General features: G+C 42.9%; 2 protein-coding genes across 2 annotated transcripts in view; one reads left to right on the top strand and one right to left on the bottom strand.

Annotated features, from left to right (window-relative positions):
* Nucleotides 1–19,460, top strand: part of LOC147717712 (E3 ubiquitin-protein ligase TRIM39-like) — a 723,224-nt gene that overhangs the window by 60,685 nt on the left and 643,079 nt on the right. The window lies entirely within an intron of this gene.
* LOC147717713 (uncharacterized) lies at nucleotides 382–14,901 on the bottom strand. Its single transcript, XM_086919296.1, has 3 exons — nucleotides 14,771–14,901; nucleotides 4,626–6,457; nucleotides 382–1,103 (listed from the first exon to the last, which is right to left on the bottom strand). The coding sequence occupies exons 1-3, from the start codon at nucleotides 14,899–14,901 to the stop codon at nucleotides 382–384; spliced, it is 2,685 nt and encodes an 894-aa protein (XP_086775422.1).

Below are 19,460 nucleotides of genomic sequence, written 5' to 3'. Positions count from 1 at the left end.
CAGCCCATTTGCAAATTAGCATAGCTGGGGGCGAAGCAGGTGCCCATCGCAGTGCCACACGTCTGATGGAATAGTTCATCATTGAAGATGAAATAATTATTCTTCAAGCAAGTTGAAACCATTGACAAGAGCATTTGAGTATGGGCCCATAGCTTGATTGGTCTAGCCCCCAGGAAGTGTCTTACTGCATTAAGTCAATCGCTGTGTTTAATGCTCGTATAAAGAGTGGTGACATCAATTGTCACCAAGATCATATCATCTTCCCAGGGAATATCATAGATGGATTTCAAAAATGCCCCAGTATCCATAATGTATGAAGGAAGAAGTGCAACTAATGGATTCAAAAATGAGTCGATGAACTTTGAGGTGTTTTCTAACCCACTACCTATCGCAGAGATAATAGGTCTGCCTGGGGGGGTTACAAAGGTCCTTGTGCACCTTAGGGAGCAAATAGAAAACCGGGGTGACCGGATTGACTATTTTAAGAAATTTGTACTCATCATGCGTGATCAATTGCTGGCCATACCAATTATCAAGTTCAGAGTTGTACTGTGCGTGACTATTAAACATAGTTTCTAGTTTGACCCTTGAGTAACAAGATCTATTATTCAGCTGCTTGTAGGCTTCAAACAAGTATTTCTGCCTATCCCAGAGAACCACGTTACCGCCCTTATCTGCATCACGTACTATGCACATATCTTCCTGTTTGATCTTATTAATAAGGGCAGCCTGATCTTTTTCTTGCTTATTGAATTTTTTATTACACACACTTGTACATTTCTCCAAATTCTTTAAATCATTCACAACTAGATCATTGAAGACATCAATAGTGTCCCGTGCAGTGTATGGAATATACTGAGATCTAGGTCTGAAGCTTGTTGGATCACTTGCATTGATGACCAGACCTTCAGTTCTTGCTACCTCATCTGCTTGGTTCATCAATTCTAATGGCTCATCATTTATGTGTCTTTCAAAGCTCGTGCTGCTTTCATTAACTTCATACACAATACCAGATGGTTGGATATCGAGCATGAGATCCATGTCTTGTACATTCAATTCACCCAGTGAAGCCTCACTGTTTCCTTGATTAGAAGCCTCGCTCGCTGAACATTGGTTCATAGAGAAATGTTTTTTCAGTTTCAAGAGTCTTGTAAATTTGAAAATGTCTATCCTGGTTTGGACGTAATTAAATTCCGCAGTCGGGCAAAATGATAATCCTAAGTTGAGGATTTTCTCTTCCTCAGTTGATAATGTCATATATTTGTGCGTTATTTATTATTCTTTGTTTTGCACCTTGGCGCCTTTTCCTCCTTTGCCTCTTCCCCTTGGCGGTTTGGCGTAGTTCACTTTTATTCTGGGGCGTAAGTTGAACCGTCGGTCCTCTTGAAAAAAACCTTACACACATATATATATATATATATATATATATATATATATATATATATATATATATATATATATATATATATTACCTACTGACGGTCGCCAGTAGGCAGTTATAGTTAGGATTGGCTACCATAGGAAATCCGCAACATTCTATTGGGAATAACTCTGGCGCCGGTTGAGGAATTTGTGTGTAATTTTCCAGAATTTTGGCCAGCTCTGCTCCACTCCTTCCCTGAACGTTTTGGGGGGATTCGTGAAGTGGAGGCTTAGAAAAAAGGGGGGTCCCAAAACGTGTTTTCCCCATGTTAATTTCCATAGGACGGTCTGACAAGTCTACAGCCCGAACCGCTGAATGGAATTACGCCAAACTTTGCAAAACTGTAGGGACTGGTACGCAGATGTGCCTTTGCTATATTTGGTGGAAATTGCTCCAGTAGTTTTTTAGAAAATTAACTTCAAAAACACATATATATCTATATCTGGAGAGTCTGCCATCTTGTGTCTCGATAGAATTGAGACACAAGAGGTGAAAAAGAAAGGGGGAAATAATTAAAAGAGGGCAGAGTAGACACCCCCTGACCCCCTAGGTTTTCTGAGGGGGGCCTAGAAGGACTCTGAAGGGCAAAAAAAACTTTTTTTTTATATATATATTTTCGCGGGTAAGCGCTGGGTGCGTTCCCGGGTATGCTCTCCTGTACGCGCACCCTGAGCGCACCACGGGTAAAAACTCTGTTTCATTTTTTAAAGATTACAGCTCTTTGATGAGAATTGGTGGTAGTTCTGAAAAGAACTATTTTTCTTCTTTTTTCTTTTTTTTGAACAAAAACAAAAACAGGGAATGGGAAACTGCTCAACAGGAGCAAAATAAAAAAATTAAAATTAGGGCTGGGGATGGCGGCGGTGGTTCTCTATTGCTCGAACCATGAGCATAACACTTTGTTCCCCATTACAAAGTAGCTGATCACATTTTCTGCATTTAATTGTTGCGTCATTAAAAGCAGGCTGAATATTGGGATCAGCTGGTCTGGTCGCCCCCTCACTGTTGATGAAGTTGCTCCTCCAGTTGAGGTAGAAGCACCGTCCCCTGGAGCCTCTTGTGCCAGAGCCCTTACACTCTCTCAGGCATAGTTCTGAGGGTGCCTCCTCTCGACGTGCCGAATCATAATAGAATTTCCAAAGGAATATTTTTTGGAAGGGTCACCCCGTGACAGGACAGTTTGACAAATTTGACACTCCACTTTTGGAGCATTTACTTTTTTTTGGTCTGCTGGAATTGAAAAAAAATTCCAGATAAAATGCTCCTTTTTTTTAGGCTGTGGAACCTCTTCATCTAAAAATCTATCTGGGTCATCACTGCTACTGGATTCTCTGGCACCCATGGTAATCCAACAAAGATCCAAGAGCAAAAAGACAGGTCTTGCAGTCACAAAAGTGAAAGAAGAAATGAAGGAAATGGGTGGGGATTTCATTCTTTGTAAAAAAAACTGTTAGCAACCAATTAAAAGTGTTATTTTAAGGTCATATAACTTGATGCGCTTACGCTGTGTGCTCCGGAGCGCTTCCGGGGGCGCTTACGCGGCGCGAACGTAGGCGCTTCCGGGGGCGCTTACGCGGCGCGCTTGAGTGACGTTTTGCTAGCTGTACGGAAATGCAAAATCATTTTCATTTTGAAAATTAAACATACTGCTTTTTTAAGTATGGTACTGAATGTCTTACCTTATTGTTTAGTTTTCATACATATTTTTTTTTTAACGAAGGCAGAATTAGCGCTCTAGCTACGCTCTCGGAAGAGCTCACCGGTGCAAGCACCGGGAGCGCTACAAGACAAAATGATACGGGTAAGCTCACCGGTACGCGCACCCAGAGCGCACCAGGAAAATATGATAAAAAAAATATATATATATACATTGAACAAAAAATTAAAAAAAATTATAGTTATAAAAAACAGCTTAAAAAAACGTAGGTTACAAAGTCGATATACAAAGGAATTAGCTTTTAAAAAAACTATGTTTAGTTTAGTTTAGTTTAAAGGGGTTTATAAAGCGCATGGTGACGCCTCCCGGCGTGCCCCCGCGCTGTGGAGAAGAGCAAGCAAGAGTAGAGAGGGGAGTGCCATTATGAGGTAAATAGAAAGGTTTTTAACAACTTTCTAAAAGAGGCCTCTTTAGTCTCTAGCCTAATGTTCGTAGGAAGGAGATTCCAGTGCTTGGCTGCCAGTGTGCGGAAGGACCTGCCTCCCATTCTAGCTTTTTTGGGGCGTGATGTTCTGAGCAGGCCCATTCCTTTCGATCTAAGGGATCTGTTCGGTTCATACAAGGATGCCAAATCCGACATATAAGCCGGCGCTTTTTGGTGGATTGTCCTATGGCACCATAGTAGAGCTTTAAAAACAATCCTCTTGCTAATAGGTAGCCAATGGAGGGCTGCCAGAGAGGGGCTCGAAGGGGCTCTGCGAGGCAGCCTCAACACCAGACGTGCTGCAGAATTTTGTAGAACCTGTAGTCTCTTGATGTTTTTGGCAGATGTGCCCAGAAGCAGCACATTCCCGTAATCAATCCGGGATGTAATTAGAGCCTGCGTCATGGTGCGTCTAGAGTTCAGAGGCAGCAAGTCAAGGGTGCGGTTGAGCGTTTTCATTACTCCAAAACATTTGCCTACTGTTTTCTTGACGTGGCTGTCAAAAGATAGCTTGTTGTCTACCCAGACACCTAGATTTTTTGCTTCCCGGTTGGGAGTAGGCAGAGGACCCAGGCAATTGGGCCAACATTCTTTTGTCCATTTTGCCTCATTGCCCCCGATTATAAGAATCTCTGTCTTAGTGCCATTTAGTTTTAGGCAGTGCTCTGTCATCCAAGTGGCCAGCTTACTCATGCAAGCATTGAAGTTGTCTGCTTCCATTGAGGGGGCTTGTGACAGAGATATTAGAAGTTGCGTGTCGTCGGCGTAAGAGACAAGCTCTACGCCGAACGATTGTACCACTTCTGCCAAGGGAGCCATGTACAGATTGAACAGGTTGGGACTCAGGGCAGAGCCCTGAGGCACCCCCTGTTCCAGCATCACGCTGTCTGAGAGAAAAGTCCCTCTTTGGACTTGAAAGCTCCTGTTGGTCAGAAAGGCTTTCAGCCATCCCAGTGCCTTATTGGTGACTCCTGCTCTGTTTAGACACTGTAGCAGGATGGAATGCACTACAGTGTCAAACGCGACACTGAGGTCCAACATGATGAGAGCCATGGTCTTACCCTCATCCGCTCCTTCCCGTAGGGTTTCAGTAGCCCTCAGGAGAGCTGTCTCTGTGGAAAAATTAGATCTAAACCCCGATTGAGATTTATGAAAAATATTGTGGACTTCTAAATGGTCCATGAGTTGGGCATTAGCAATTTTCTCAGCTAGCTTTGCAAGGTAAGGTAACAAAGATATTGGACGTAGATTGTCTAGTATGTCTTGACTTATATTCAGCTTTTTTTTAATCGGTAGTACAACAGCCTGTTTCCATTCCATAGGCAAGCTAGCCGTGGAGAAGGAGACTTGAAGCAGATGTCTAAAATGAGGTTCTAGTGCAGGAAAAGCTTCAGCTAGAATTTTAGGAGGCGCAGGGTCACGGGGAGATCCTGATTTGATGGTTTTGCACATTTTGGCCAATACTTCAGAGGGAGGAACGTCGAATGAGCCTAGGCACTCAGGAATGCTTACGAGATTGTCATTTTCAACAAATTCGGTTGCCGACTTTATATTATTGGAAAAACAGGCATAGATGTTAGTAATCTTTCCTGAGAAATATTGGGCAATTTTGTTACAGGTTTCCACAGAATCGTTTTGGGAGGAGGAATTCGCATCCACTGTGGAGATTTCTTTATAAATTTGGTAAAGTTCCTTAGAGGAGTTTTCTGCTTCCATAATGCGAGTATGGTAATGAGCTGCCTTAGACAGGCGTATAGTTTTGTTGTATTCTCTTTGCGCTATCTTGTACTGGGCTTTAATTTCTGGGCAGTATTTTTGGCGCCATGCTCTTTCAAGCTTTTTACAAGCTGTCTTCATGGTTTGAAGTTCTTGACTGAACCAGGGAGCAGCTTTTTTTGTTCTCCTGTCTTTGGTCGTGGTGCGAATTGGGGCAGTGATGTCAAGGACCTTGGTGACAAAATTATGTATATGTTTATTGGCTGTCTCGCAATCATTCCCTCTAGGAGGTCCTTCATCCTGGACAATTTTAGTAAAAGATTCTAATGAGAAGTTCTTCCATTTTCTGCGTTTATAACGTATGGACTGATGACGATAATGTTCGGTTCTGTCTAGTTGAATAGTGATGGGGATGATGTAATGATCCGACCAAGGTATAGGTTGAGGAGCTGAAGTTTGAGCTCCCTGCCAGTTGCCAAAAACAGGGTCTAATAAGTGCCCTAATTGATGTGACGGTTCCTTGTTTTTTAATTCCAGCTGTATCGAGAGTAGCTCAGCTTGAATATCAGTAGCGTCAGTGTCTAAGGGGTCTTCAAAGTGGGCATTAAGATCCCCTAGCACTAATAAACGAGATTTCCTTAGTGCTAGGTGGGTTATGGCTTCCATAAGGGTGGAAGTAAAATCATATAACCTACCAGGTGGTTGATATATCAGGATGCCCGATATAGAGTGATTGGGGCCGGTGTTAATCGTGAAAGAGCCCGCTTCACTATGGTCTACCAAGATGGGAGATATCGTGCATACTAGAGGGACTTTCGTAGCGATGGCGATGCCACCACCTCTACCGTCTTTCCTATCCAATCTTGAAAGGGCGTATCCAGGGGGAAGGGCTTGAATAATATCCGGGTCAGAGTATTCATCCAGCCAAGTTTCCGTCAAGAATAATATGTTAAGGTTCTGATCCTCGAGTAAATGGAAGATTTCTATACAATGCTTACGCAAGGATCTGCAATTAAACAAGGCTGCTTTGATGGTATGACCCGTGTTAGTTGCTGGGACATGGCTGACAGGATCAAAAGTGCATAAGGTGCATTTATTTAGCGACAGGGCATGCAAAGAATGTTTGCAGCCTGCTAGCGTGTCAGGTTGAAGGGCAAGCAATTCCTGTCTGCCATACCTGATAGTGGTAGTCGTGGGAGAGCCAGGGTTTATGGCCCCGCGCCCCGCGGTCCTACACACATTTATAGATGAGGTAGGGGCAACTAGAGCGCTGACCTTTCGTCCTGAGCCCGGAAGTGTTGGGCTCCTCCTCCACCCTCCGCAACAAACGCCCAACAAGGACGCGGCGGACCGGGGCGGGAGTTCAGCAAATACAACCCAATCTGTGAATTACATTATCCTACAAGGTGAGGTAGCCTTTTTAAAAAGTGCACAGTCAATTTTACACCAAAATACACGAAAGATAAAATTAGCGGTCACTAAGTTTTTTAAAACGTAATATGCTTAGCACTTGCAGTGCTGTCTAGAGACACACAACGCTAGCAGATAGAGTCCGCCACTGCCACCGGCGAGACTCTTCTCCACCCATCCAATTCAGTGAACAAACCATAGGTTTCACAAACGTTATAGTTAGGAATTAGCTTTTAAAAAACCTTTAAAATTCAATGAAAAAACCATAGGTTTCAAAAAAGTTATAGTTAGCAGAACATTTTACTCATACAAAACCATTGAAATTCCCACGTCATAGTTGGACTCACTATAACTTGCGCGCCCGCAATCCACTGCTGATGATGTCACCAATTACATTATTCATGACATGGTCAGTGACATCACTGATGACATCTCAAATGACATCACTGATGACATCACTGATGACATCTCAAATAACATCACTGATGACATCATCCATCTGGTAATACAATACACCTCCTCACACTCTAATCTAACTTATGATACACCCAGTGTAAAATACAAACTACCATTCCTAAAACCATTGACACAGTAAAACCACTTACCACATAAGCACTCACTGATTTCTAGGTCTACACACACATCTACTCATTCACCCATACAATCTTTCATACATACAGTCACTCGTCAATACAAGACCAACATATGCACTCATACACCTATAGAGAGACTCACACACTGCCACTCATCCATGGAGTTACTCACACACCTAGTCAGTCAAGTAAAGAATCAATCACACTTCAATTTCCACAACTATACAGTTATACACACAAAACCTTCCATATGTACACATAGACTAACACATACTTACTATCTTTTACAATCACTGATACAAGTACATATTGATAGATACAGTCACTTATGCAATCACAGGCTGTTATATATAGTCATTTATATACGACAACTCTCACATGCACTGTGTTTTACATATGTACTTACTTGGACATGTAGCACTGAGATATCCATTCACTCACCAACACACCCATGCACACAGTCAACTGCCCATACCGCTGTTTCCACATGCACTCTTGAACTCATACACCTAGTGAATCAACTGCTCACACATCTATGCACAGAGTCACACACCTCCCAACCACCCCCACACACACTCAGTCTCCCATTCAAATACCTGGGCAACCAATCAATAACCCACATAGCCAATCATATAGCAAATGATCAACACATGCAGCAGCTTACACAACAACATACATACTGATGCACACATTCTAACAGTATAGTCACTAACCCATGCATTCAGTAAGACACATTTAATCTCCCACTCATACAGTCAGTCACGCACCTACTAAATCCATTATCTAAACACTCATACATACACTCATTCTACAATATGTTAAACACATTTTTAATTTACAGGAACACACATTTACTGGATGATGTCATCAGTGATGTCATCAGTGATGTCATTTGAGATGTCATCAGTGATGTCATCAGTGATGTCACTGACCATGTCATGAATGATGCAATATGTGACATCATCAGCAGTGGATTGCGGGCGCGCAAGTTATAGTGAGTCCAACTAACTATAACGTGGGAATTTCAATGGTTTTGTATGAGTAAAATGTTCTGCTAACTATAACTTTTTTGAAACCTATGGTTTTTTCATTGAATTTTAAAGGTTTTTTAAAAGCTAATTCCTAACTATAACGTTTGTGAAACCTATGGTTTTTTCACTGAATATATATATATATATATATATACATATATATATATATATATATATATATATATGGTGTGATCAAGGCAGGGGATCCTGCTGAAACACGCAGCCCTCAATTAAATGCCAATAAATTAATTTTGGAGCAAGATACCTTGGTCTCTGTGTTGCATTCCAGTGTGAGAAGGTTACGCACTGGTTTTTGTTCGACTATATATGTATATATATGGCTTACCTGTGCGGGCTCACTCATTGCAGGCAAACTTGTGGTTGGATATATATATATATATATATATATATATATCCAACCACAAGTTTGCCTGCAATGAGTGAGCCCGCACAGGTAAGTTCCATCAGCCACATGTTTAATGGAGGAAGCCATAACAAAACCAGCAGAGTGCCTTGCTCAAAATTGAAAGTTCAGCCCGACGCGTTTCGCGCTATGCAGCACTTCTTCATGGGCAACTGACTTCCTGGTGAATGAAACGCTCCGGCAAAAAGCACCAAATAAAGTTTTTAACGTTTTTAACACCCCGCCCACGTGGGCGTGGCCACCCCGTGGCCTCTCGGTAGTTGTAGTGCTTGTAGTATTACTCTTGTGAGTTTTCCTGCGTTTATCCTCATTATCACAGTCTTTTTCCCCAGTGGGTTGCAAAGAAAACATCTTGCCGCCTTGACATGCTCTTTCCTTCCCCCATCGGCATTACCTGTCCCCGAAGCTGCTACGTAGCATTGGCGTCTCAGCAGGACTGCAAGGCAGCGGGGCTCAACTCGCAACCCAGGCGGTGCCGCTTCAACATCCAAACACAAGTTTGCCTGCAATGAGTGAGCCCGCACAGGTAAGTTCCATCAGCCACATGTTTAATGGAGGAAGCCATAACAAAACCAGCAGAGTGCCTTGCTCAAAATTGAAAGTTCAGCCCAAAGCGTTTCGTGCTATGCAGCACTTCTTCATGGGCAACTGACTTCTGGGTGAATGAAACGCTCCGGCAAAAAGCACCAAAGAAAGTTTTTAAAGTTTTTAACACCCCGCCCATGTGGGCGTGGCCACCCCGTGGCCTTTCGGTAGTTGTAGTCAGACCCTCCAGCATTTCGCGATTTCGCGATTCACGAAAAAATCGCGAAATCGGCAGATTAGCGCGATGGCCGCGATATTTGCTGATTTGGCCGCTAAAAAGGGTCTCCCTGAAGAAAGGAAATAATGAAGGCTTCTTATTGGTTGCACGCGGCAAACACGTCACTAGGTGTCGCCGTGCAGCCATAAAAGAGTTGCTTCCTGGCTGCCAAACTCTGCAAAACTCGGTGTAAAGCGATTCTGGTGCAATGATATGGTGTGAATGAATTTCACTGCTGGGGGAGTCTGATTACAGTGACTGATTACCTCTTCCTTGGTAAGCTCGATTTTTATCGAACGCTTCATTTGTAAGAGCGTGCTTTTAGTTAAAGAGAAGTAAGAATGAAAAGTTAGCAATTGACGGTAAAGATGCTATTTTTAAATCTCCTTATACTGACAAATAAAGGAATGAATTGCAAGATGTGAACGGTGTAAAAGCAAAGATGTTCTGAACTGCTGCGGGGGCTGTCCTCGTAAAGACAGGCTTCCATAACCCAGGGGGGTTCCCAGACATTCTTCCGCAGCAGCCGTCATTCAGGTCTCGAAGGCATCCACGGACCCCTGTTATTTCAAGTATTTCTGTCATTATGGCCAGTGTCACTCTTGCTATTTTGCTGACCATAGATGTATTCAGCTAGTCTAATGGTGTAAAGGTAACCACCAACCAGCGCTACACCAATGTACAGCTCTGCAAAGAGTGAGCATAGTTATGCTTCTGGGGATGTTTTAGGGAGGCTTTCCTTTTGTGAAATCATGACATGACCTGTTGTAATTTAGTTTCTTCTGGCTGTCGATTGTATATTTTAATGGTCATTCATAATTGCTGTAATTGTGTTACATTGATGGAGCACTGCGGATCACTTAATAAGTTATGATCACACCTAAAAGAATAAATCAATAAATTAGTTTTGTTTAAAAATATGACTTCAAATTAATAATACCTGGTGATCTCATGCCCCCACCCTATTCCACTACTCCTATGCCCAGGATATCTGACTTCTTGGCCCTCCTCCTTTAGATTTATTATGAGATTAGAATAACCTTAAACGAAACCAGCATAAGTCAGATGTCCCTGCATGTCACTGTTTGCTTGTGCATATCTGGGTCCTGCCCCTGCATCTGGGATCTAGCCTTACATTCTTCTACTTCCACATTTGGAGCAGCGGAGGGCTTTGTGGTGTGATGAGATGCCCATAGTACAGGGCTGCCATGTTTCCAGCTTCTTATGCATGATATTTCTACAATTGCAATAGTCTTCTGTGTGATATTCTCATGTCTCATGTGTGAAACTTTGTGTGAGACTTCCCAACGGCATTCATCTGAAGAAGTGGAATAGCTTCTAGAAATACCGAGCATTGTCACCTAAAATGTATAAAAGCAAATCCAAGCCCAGGAATTGTTTCAAGTAGTTCCAAAACTATCCAGTAGGAAACAGACATGTGGGTCCTCTGACTGCTACAGAGCTGTCAAGTTTTCCAGGTTTCTATGTCTAATTAGCTCACCTGGTACAGGTGTGTTCTACTTGAAGCTGTGAATTTATAAAGGGTTAAACGGGACTACAAGTAACAGCTTGCAGACTAAAAATGCACCAAATGAGTAACTAGGAGGCACTTTTGAACCCCATGACCCGCCCTCAATCCCCTCTCCCCCCCCCCCAAAAAAGCTTGGGGAGTCTGGTGCTACAGAATATATATTGGCAGGTTAGGGGTTTGAATACAAATTCAATAGTAGACAGCAAACGCCGTCTGAACAATGCTGTGGGTGGCGTCACTGGCGGGTACCACAAGGCGACATTGCTAGAACACCCTCACAGGGGATGACACGCTGGTAGTCCAGTCCTAGGCGCTGCCTATCCCCTCCCCGCGCTTGTGTAATGCACTGTACAGACCCTTCAGGATTTGAGGCTGAAAATGAATGATTGTGAGTAAAATAAAGTGCCGCAAAAGTGCCGCTAAATTTCCATATTTGTGCCGCTAAATTTCCATATTTGTGCCGCTAAATTTGCTAATCCATGCCGCTATATCCTGGGGGGTCTGTTGTAGTGCTTGTAGTATTACTCTTGTGAGTTGTCGTGCGTTTATCCTCATTATCACAGTCTTTTTCCCCAGTGGGTTGCAAAGGAAACATCTTGCCGCCTTGACATGCTCTTTCCTTCCCCCATCGGCATTACATGTCCCCGAAGCTGCTACGTCGCATTGGCGTCTCAGCAGGACTGCAAGGCAGCGGGGTTCAACTCGTGACCCAGGCGGTGCCGCTTCAACATCCAAACACAAGTTTGCCTGCAATGAGTGAGCCCGCACAGGAAGTTCCATCAGCCACATGTTTAATGGAGAAAGCCATAACAAAACCAGCAGAGTGCCTTGCTCAAAATTGAAAGTTCAGCCCGACGCGTTTCGTGCTATGCAGCACTTCTTCATGGGCAACTGACTTCCTGGTGAATGAAACGCTCCGGCAAAAAGCACCAAATAAATTTTTTAACGTTTTTAACACCCCGCCCATGTAGGCGTGGCCACCCCGTGGCCTCTCTGTAGTTGTAGTGCTTGTAGTATTACTCTTGTGAGTTGTCGTGCGTTTAACCTCATTATCACAGTCTTTTTCCCCAGTGGGTTGCAAAGGAAACATCTTGCCGCCTTGACATGCTCTTTCCTTCCCCCATCGGCATTACATGTCCCCGAAGCTGCTACGTCGCATTGGCGCCTCAGCAGGACTGCAAGGCAGCGGGGCTCAACTCGCGACCCAGGCGGTGCCGCTTCAACATCCAAACACAAGTTTGTCTGCAATGAGTGAGCCCGCACAGGTAAGTTCCATCAGCCACATGTTTAACCCCTTCGATGCTTGTGACGGAACCATTCCGTCATCAGTCACGGTTGGGCTGTGCTGATGACGGAATGGTTCAGTCACGACCACACCCATTTTCATAGGGGCCCAGCACAGGAGGAAAATATCTCCCGCAGCGATGCGGTTAATGGAGGAAGCCATAACAAAACCAGCAGAGTGCCTTGCTCAAAATTGAAAGTTCAGCCCGACGCGTTTCGTGCTATGCAGCACTTCTTCATGGGCAACTGACTTCCTGGTGAATGAAACGCTCCGCCAAAAAGCACCAAATAAAGTTTTTAACACCCCGCCCATGTGGGCGTGGCCACCCCGTGGCCTCTCGGTAGTTGTAGTGCTTGTAGTATTACTCTTGTGAGTTGTCGTGCGTTTATCCTCATTATCACAGTCTTTTTCCCCAGTGGGTTGCAAAGGAAACATCTTTCCACCTTGACATGCTCTTTCCTTCCCCCATCGGCATTACATGTCCCCGAAGCTGCTACGTCGCATTGGCGTCTCAGCAGGACTGCAAGGCAGCGGGGCTCAACTCACGACCCAGGCGGTGCCGCTTCAACATCCAAACACAAGTTTGCCTGCAATGAGTGAGCCCGCACAGGAAGTTCCATCAGCCACATGTTTAATGGAGAAAGCCATAACAAAACCAGCAGAGTGCCTTGCTCAAAATTGAAAGTTCAGCCCGACGCGTTTCGTGCTATGCAGCACTCCTTCATGGGCAACTGACTTCCTGGTGAATGAAACGCTCCGGCAAGAAGCACCAAATAAAGTTTTTAACGTTTTTAACAACCCGCCCATGTAGGCGGTGCCACCCCGTGGCCTCTCTGTAGTTGTAGTGCTTGTAGTATTACTCTTGTGAGTTGTCGTGCGTTTAACCTCATTATCACAGTCTTTTTCCCCAGTGGGTTGCAAAGGAAACATCTTGCCGCCTTGACATGCTCTTTCCTTCCCCCATCGGCATTACCTGTCCCGGAAGCTGCTACGTCGCATTGGCGCCTCAGCAGGACTGCAAGGCAGCGGGGCTCAACTCGCGACCCAGGCGGTGCCGCTTCAACATCCAAACACAAGTTTGTCTGCAATGAGTGAGCCCGCACAGGTAAGTTCCATCAGCCACATGTTTAACCCCTTCGATGCTTGTGACGGAACCATTCCGTCATCAGTCACGGTTGGGCTGTGCTGATGACGGAACAGTTCAGTCACGACCACACCCATTTTCATAGGGGCCCAGCACAGGAGGAAAATATCTCCCGCAGCGATGCGGTTAATGGAGGAAGCCATAACAAAACCAGCAGAGTGCCTTGCTCAAAATTGAAAGTTCAGCCCGACGCGTTTCGTGCTATGCAGCACTTCTTCATGGGCAACTGACTTCCTGGTGAATGAAACGCTCCGGCAAAAAGCACCAAATAAAGTTTTTAACACCCCGCCCATGTGGGCGTGGCCACCCCGTGGCCTCTCGGTAGTTGTAGTGCTTGTAGTATTACTCTTGTGAGTTGTCGTGCGTTTATCCTCATTATCACAGTCTTTTTCCCCAGTGGGTTGCAAAGGAAACATCTTGCCGCCTTGACATGCTCTTTCCTTCCCCCATCGGCATTACCTGTACCCGAAGCTGCTACGTCACATTGGCGTCTCAGCAGGACTGCAAGGCAGCGGGGCTCAACTCGCGACCCAGGTGGTGCCACTTCAACATCCAAACACAAGTTTGCCTGCAATGAGTGAGCCCGCACAGGTAAGTTCCATCAGCCACATGTTTAATGGAGGAAGCCATAACAAAACCAGCAGAGTGCCTTGCTCAAAATTGAAAGTTCAGCCCGACGCGTTTCGTGCTATGCAGCACTTCTTCATGGGCAACTGACTTCCTGGTGAATGAAACGCTCCGGCGAAAAGCACCAAATAAAGTTTTAACGTTTTTAACACCACGCCCATTCCCTCCACAAGTAGAGGAAACAGAGGCCAGAGGGGGATTCCAGGGATAAACCACGTTTATTAGGAAGCAATTTGCAGTACTGGTGAATGCATTTCGACCTTAAGTCTTCTTCAGCGCCCCATACCGCAGAGAGTCATTCGCTAAAAATAGTCCCTTCTCAGCAACTCAGTATTAGTAGTCCTGCATGGTACCTCCCCCTTGCTGATTCTTCACACCTGTTGCCTGTCGCGGTGAATACCGGAACTCCAACTCCCAGCATGCAATATGCAATGCATCCTGGTTGGTGGTGTGCAGGTTGTGAGTTGTGTTGACACAGTGCCTGGATTTTGCTGATGGGTGGCGCGGGAACCTCAGAGTACTTCCAAACTCTGCATGGCTCTCCCTTGGTCCCCACGGACCACTGCTGCCCTTCAAATCCGGTGAGCAAATCCAACAGGGACAGCCATACTGCGGCACAGCGTCCTGATGGAGGTATGAATACCTCACGCCACCGGAGCCTCCCGAGATGAAATGGTGGACATCGGACTTCTCAGTACCCTGAGTTTGTAGATCCGCTGCGAGCAGTGAACGGTCACCAGCTTGAGTCCGAGTCACTTTATGCGGCAGGGCCATCTTGACTGCCTCGCTGGTAGGCGCAGATAATATGCAGAGACTTTCCTCCACAAGTAGAGAAAACAGAGGCCAGAAGGGGATTCCAGGGATAAACCACATTTATTAGGAAGCAATTTGCAGTACTGGCGAATGTATTTCGATCTTAATATATATGAAAAAATATGTCCTTAATCCATTGAACTTCAAAAAGCACAGCAGGTGCTTCAAGTGCGAATAACAATTGCTTTATTAGTATTCCATTAATATCACAGGCTGAATGCCATCGTCCATGACGCGATTCAAACACCGATACATACTCTTGATCACATGGCCGCGCTGCATCATACGTCAGCAATTTAAACAACCTCACACCACCACGTGCATACTTTTCCCAATAGGCATAGACAAGAGACACAATTATACATATTGCACTGATCTGTAGTAATGTAAAAGGATCCCATCTAAAACCACATTAAATTTTATCTATATCAATAAATCAAGCAGATTCATATATTTCAACTTCCAGTGTGGATTTGTTCACATTGTATCCCTGGCACATTTCATTGTCCATTGACACAGTGGTCAATATGAACATTTTGCAATTTCCAAGCTAATGCTTATATACAATTGAATTCCTCTGGACTTCTGGGGTGAAAGTTTGTACATCCAATATTGTGTTTCCAAATTAAATTACGCCACTGTCTAGAGAAACTATAAATTAATGTTGGTAACATTGTATATCGTACCAGATTAAATAGCTTTGATTGTACCTTAATGGATCCATTCATAATCATGAACATAAAACAATAAGTGTACTCTGTGCTAAATATATTGTTTTCGGCATTCCATGAAGCCTCATACCCGAAAAATTCATAGCATTTTATTATTTTATGGTGTTACCTGAAGTCACAACGGTTACTTGGAATTACAACCTTACATTCAATAGAAATGCATTGTAACCCACTAATTGAGTACAATGTAAAGTGCAAATATAACGCAAGAGGTGTGACACAGCCTTTAGGGGACAACCAGTTCCGGCTAGAACTGACTGCAGGCTGCTGCTGACTAAAGTATTTCTGGTGCTCATCTAAAAGTCAGGGAGGGTTTTACAGGGAGGACCTGGTCCAATGTGAAGTCTGTCAATAAAATTGGCCATTGCTTGTTGATAATTGATCTTCTTTGCCTCTCCTGTTTACAAAATGTTGTGACTAGTCTAACATCATAATGTTTGTGTGTCATTATGGGGGCAGCTACATTTCTGGATTCAGTGCTTCTGGGAACTTTAAAGAGGATAGCGTCTCTTGATGGAGCGTGAGCTTTCGTCTTCGCTTGGTTCAGATTTCAATTACTGTATCCACATTCTGTGAATCTTTTTGACAACTTGCATGATCATTATCAGAACTGCATATTTTCGGTATCCTGAGGTATTAGGGTGTGAGCTTGTTGAATGGAGGATCGAATTTCTATTTGTGATTTTGCTTTTTTTTTTAAATGTTTTTATTGTCGCAGGAATCGATAAAAAACAAACGTCATACATAAGTACAGTTACATTCTCAAGTATTTTTTTAAAAAAACATACATTTACGTTGCTTGTTGTAAAGGGTTAGGGTATTGACATGCAAAAACAAAAATAAGAAAAAAGAAGAGTAAAAATGAGATAGAGCGAGAGTTAAATTATACAACTTCTGGACGGCCCTATTAATAAAAGAGCTATTTCCCAAAAACAGATAATGGTGATTCAATTAGTTCTCACAAATATCTTCATATATCAACACTAATCCACAGTTTTTATACCTCGAAAAATTGCTTCCAGATTTTTCCTTTTCTAGCTAAAGTTTTTGGTCCTCTATGTTTTGCGAGTGTAAGTTCCATGGTTCTGATTTCTATAACCAGTGTTAGCCACTCAGCTACAGTTGGAGTGTTCTTAGATATCCAAGCTCTTGCTATAATTAATCTTGCACAGGCTAATAAGATTGTTATGAGATCTTGATTGAGACAGTGAGTCTCATAAATATCAAGTAAAACCAGTTGGGGTGATAAATCCGGTAATTTAATCTGACTGTCTTGAAGATGTTTTGTAATTCCCATCCAATAGCTAGAGTACACCGGGCAGGAGTAGAGCATATGTTCTATATCAGCAGCATAAGTGTTACACTTCACACATTTTGTTTTTTCTGATGTTTGGTTCCCTTGAGCCCAAGCGGATATTCTCTCTGGGGTGTAATATAATTCTGTAATAGTCCTGTATGATTGTAGTCTTAAGTTGGAGGAGTGCACAACATCATTTATATGAGTTAAAGCTTTACTGATCTGTTCTGAGTTTATGTCCCGATTTAACCGGCGAGACCATTTCGTAGCTAAGTTGGTAGTATTTTCAATTTTATCTTTAGTTAAAAGTTGATATCCCAACTTTATAAGTGATTTAGTTTTATCGGAATATATACCCTCTATAATTTCCGACTGAGTAATTGATGTTAATTTCATTTTATTGATAAAGAAGTCTCTCAGCTGGCGATATCGGTAGTGCATATCATCTGTCACATCATTTAAAATTTTCATGGTGTCAAAATCTAACATGCCATTATGTCCAAATATGTCGCCTAGTGTGTTAAGACCACAATTAATCCAACGATACCCAGTCCCATCCGAGAAAATTCCTGGAAGACCCGGGTTGTCCCATAGCCTGAGTTCCGTATTATAAAATGAAATCTGACTGATGTGCATAATCTTCTTCCAAATATTTATAGCATGCTTAGCAGTCTTAAATCTCACCCGTTTGTAGTAATTTGGGTCATGTGTGCGAAGCAGAAATTGGTTGGAATCAGTACCTAACAAATATTGATAAAAAAAAATGCAAGACTCTTTCTTTAATAAGCTCCGAATTCTAAAGAAAAAAGTTGCCAGGAAATATAATTTAAAATCTGGAAAAACAAGTCCCCCTTTTGAGATTGGTAGTTTCAAAAATTTTATAGCCCTGCGTGCCTTTTTGTATCCCCAAATAAAGCTGCTACAAACGGAGTCTAATTTTTTTTAAAAAGATTGGTTCGGTTGTAATGGTATGGCTCTAAACAAATAGAGTAGCTTGGGGAGTATTTTCATTTTGATCAGATTTAACCGACCTAACAGACTAAGAGGGATTTTATGCCATTTTTTAAGAGTTGTGGAGGTTTCTTTTAGAAAAGTATCATAGTTTGTTTCCAGTATTTTCCCTACTTTAGCCATTAATTTGATACCTAGATAAGTAGCTTCTTTGCAAGTGTCATAGACATGTATATCGGGAGTATAGTTAGCTATGATTTGAGTTTTACTCACGTTCAGTTTGTAACCTGAGATTAGACCATATGTATGTGCCTCATTAATAATTTCTGGCATAGCTCTGTTAAAGTCGCTCGTATAGATAGCTATGTCATCGGCATAGGCCGTTAATTTCAAAACAAATCCTCCATGACTCACTGGAATAATGTTTACTTGGTCATTTAGTGCATTTAAAAAAGGTTCTAGGGATAGGGCAAAAAGTAAGGGGGAAAGGGGGCAGCCCTGTCTCGTGCCTCTTAGTATTTTAAAGTTTGCTGATTCTTTATCTCCATAACTAATCAAAGCTAAAGGTTCGTCATAGAGGGACATAACCCAATCCAGGTAAGACCCGGAAAGACCCAGTTTCCTTAATACTTCCCACAAATAGTCCCACCCCACTCGGTCAAAAGCCTTTTCTGCGTCTAACAAAATCATACCGAGTGGGGTGTGTGTAACTTCAGCGACATCAAAGGCAATTATTGAGGTGTTAACGTGTGTGGTAGTATCCCTTCCCATGACAAAACGTGTTGTTGTAGATTAACCATGGAAGGCATACTAGGGGCCAGCCGATTTGCCAGTATCTTAGAAAAGATTTTAACATCAGTGTTAAGTAAAGAAATCGGTCGATAAGACCCACATTCTTTTTCCGGTTTCCCTTTTTTCAAAAAAAATATTATTTTTGCTATTTTCCATGAAGGAGGTGCTTTTTTGGATACACTAATTGAGTTTATCACTTTCTCTAATAGAGGCAGTAGTTCTTGTGCGCAAAGTTTATAAAGTTCTCCTGGTAGGCTATCTTCTCCGACCGCTTTCCCTGATGGTAGACTATCTATGGCCCGTTTTATTTCATCTAGTGTTATTACAGAGTTGAGTTGTTCAATAGTTTCTTTACTGAGTGTTTGAGATGTAGTTAAGTATTTTTCTAAATATTGTGTTATGGCTAATTTTGCAGGTGATGTCTCTGGAGTGTACAATTGTTGATAGAATTTAACAAACTGGTTTAATATTTGATCCGTTCTGTCGTATGTATTTAAGTCATCCCCTACTATTTCTTTAATTTTTGTTTTAGCTTTCCTGTCCGCGTTTTAAAGGCCAGTAATTTCCCAATGCGATCGCCGCCCTCATATTGTCTGAATTTATATTTTTGTAGTTGTGAAGTGTATCTTTCTCTCAGTGTTTTTAATAAACCTGCTTGTGATTTCGCCAGCTTTAGCCTAATACTCTCAGTGTTATCCTTTGCATATTTCGTTGCCTCTGCCAAGCTTATTTCCAAATTTCGTATCTCG

Source organism: Lissotriton vulgaris, chromosome 5 (genome assembly GCF_964263255.1).
Source record: "Lissotriton vulgaris chromosome 5, aLisVul1.2, whole genome shotgun sequence".
NCBI classification, from domain to species: domain Eukaryota; kingdom Metazoa; phylum Chordata; class Amphibia; order Caudata; family Salamandridae; genus Lissotriton; species Lissotriton vulgaris.
This window is presented reverse-complemented; position numbering and strand designations above follow the sequence as displayed.

What these genes read in the sequence shown, in the direction of transcription:
- LOC147717713 (XM_086919296.1), bottom strand. Translation starts at nt 14,901, where the DNA reads ATGGCCCTGCCGCATAAAGTGACTCGGACTCAAGCTGGTGACCGTTCA. An exon ending in GGAGGCTCCGGTGGCGTGAG is followed by an intron (nt 6,458 to 14,770) that starts GTATTCATACCT and finishes TACCACTATCAG; the next exon opens with GTATGGCAGACAGGAATTGC. An exon ending in ACGGGAAGGAGCGGATGAGG is followed by an intron (nt 1,104 to 4,625) that starts GTAAGACCATGG and finishes ACCAATGTTCAG; the next exon opens with CGAGCGAGGCTTCTAATCAA.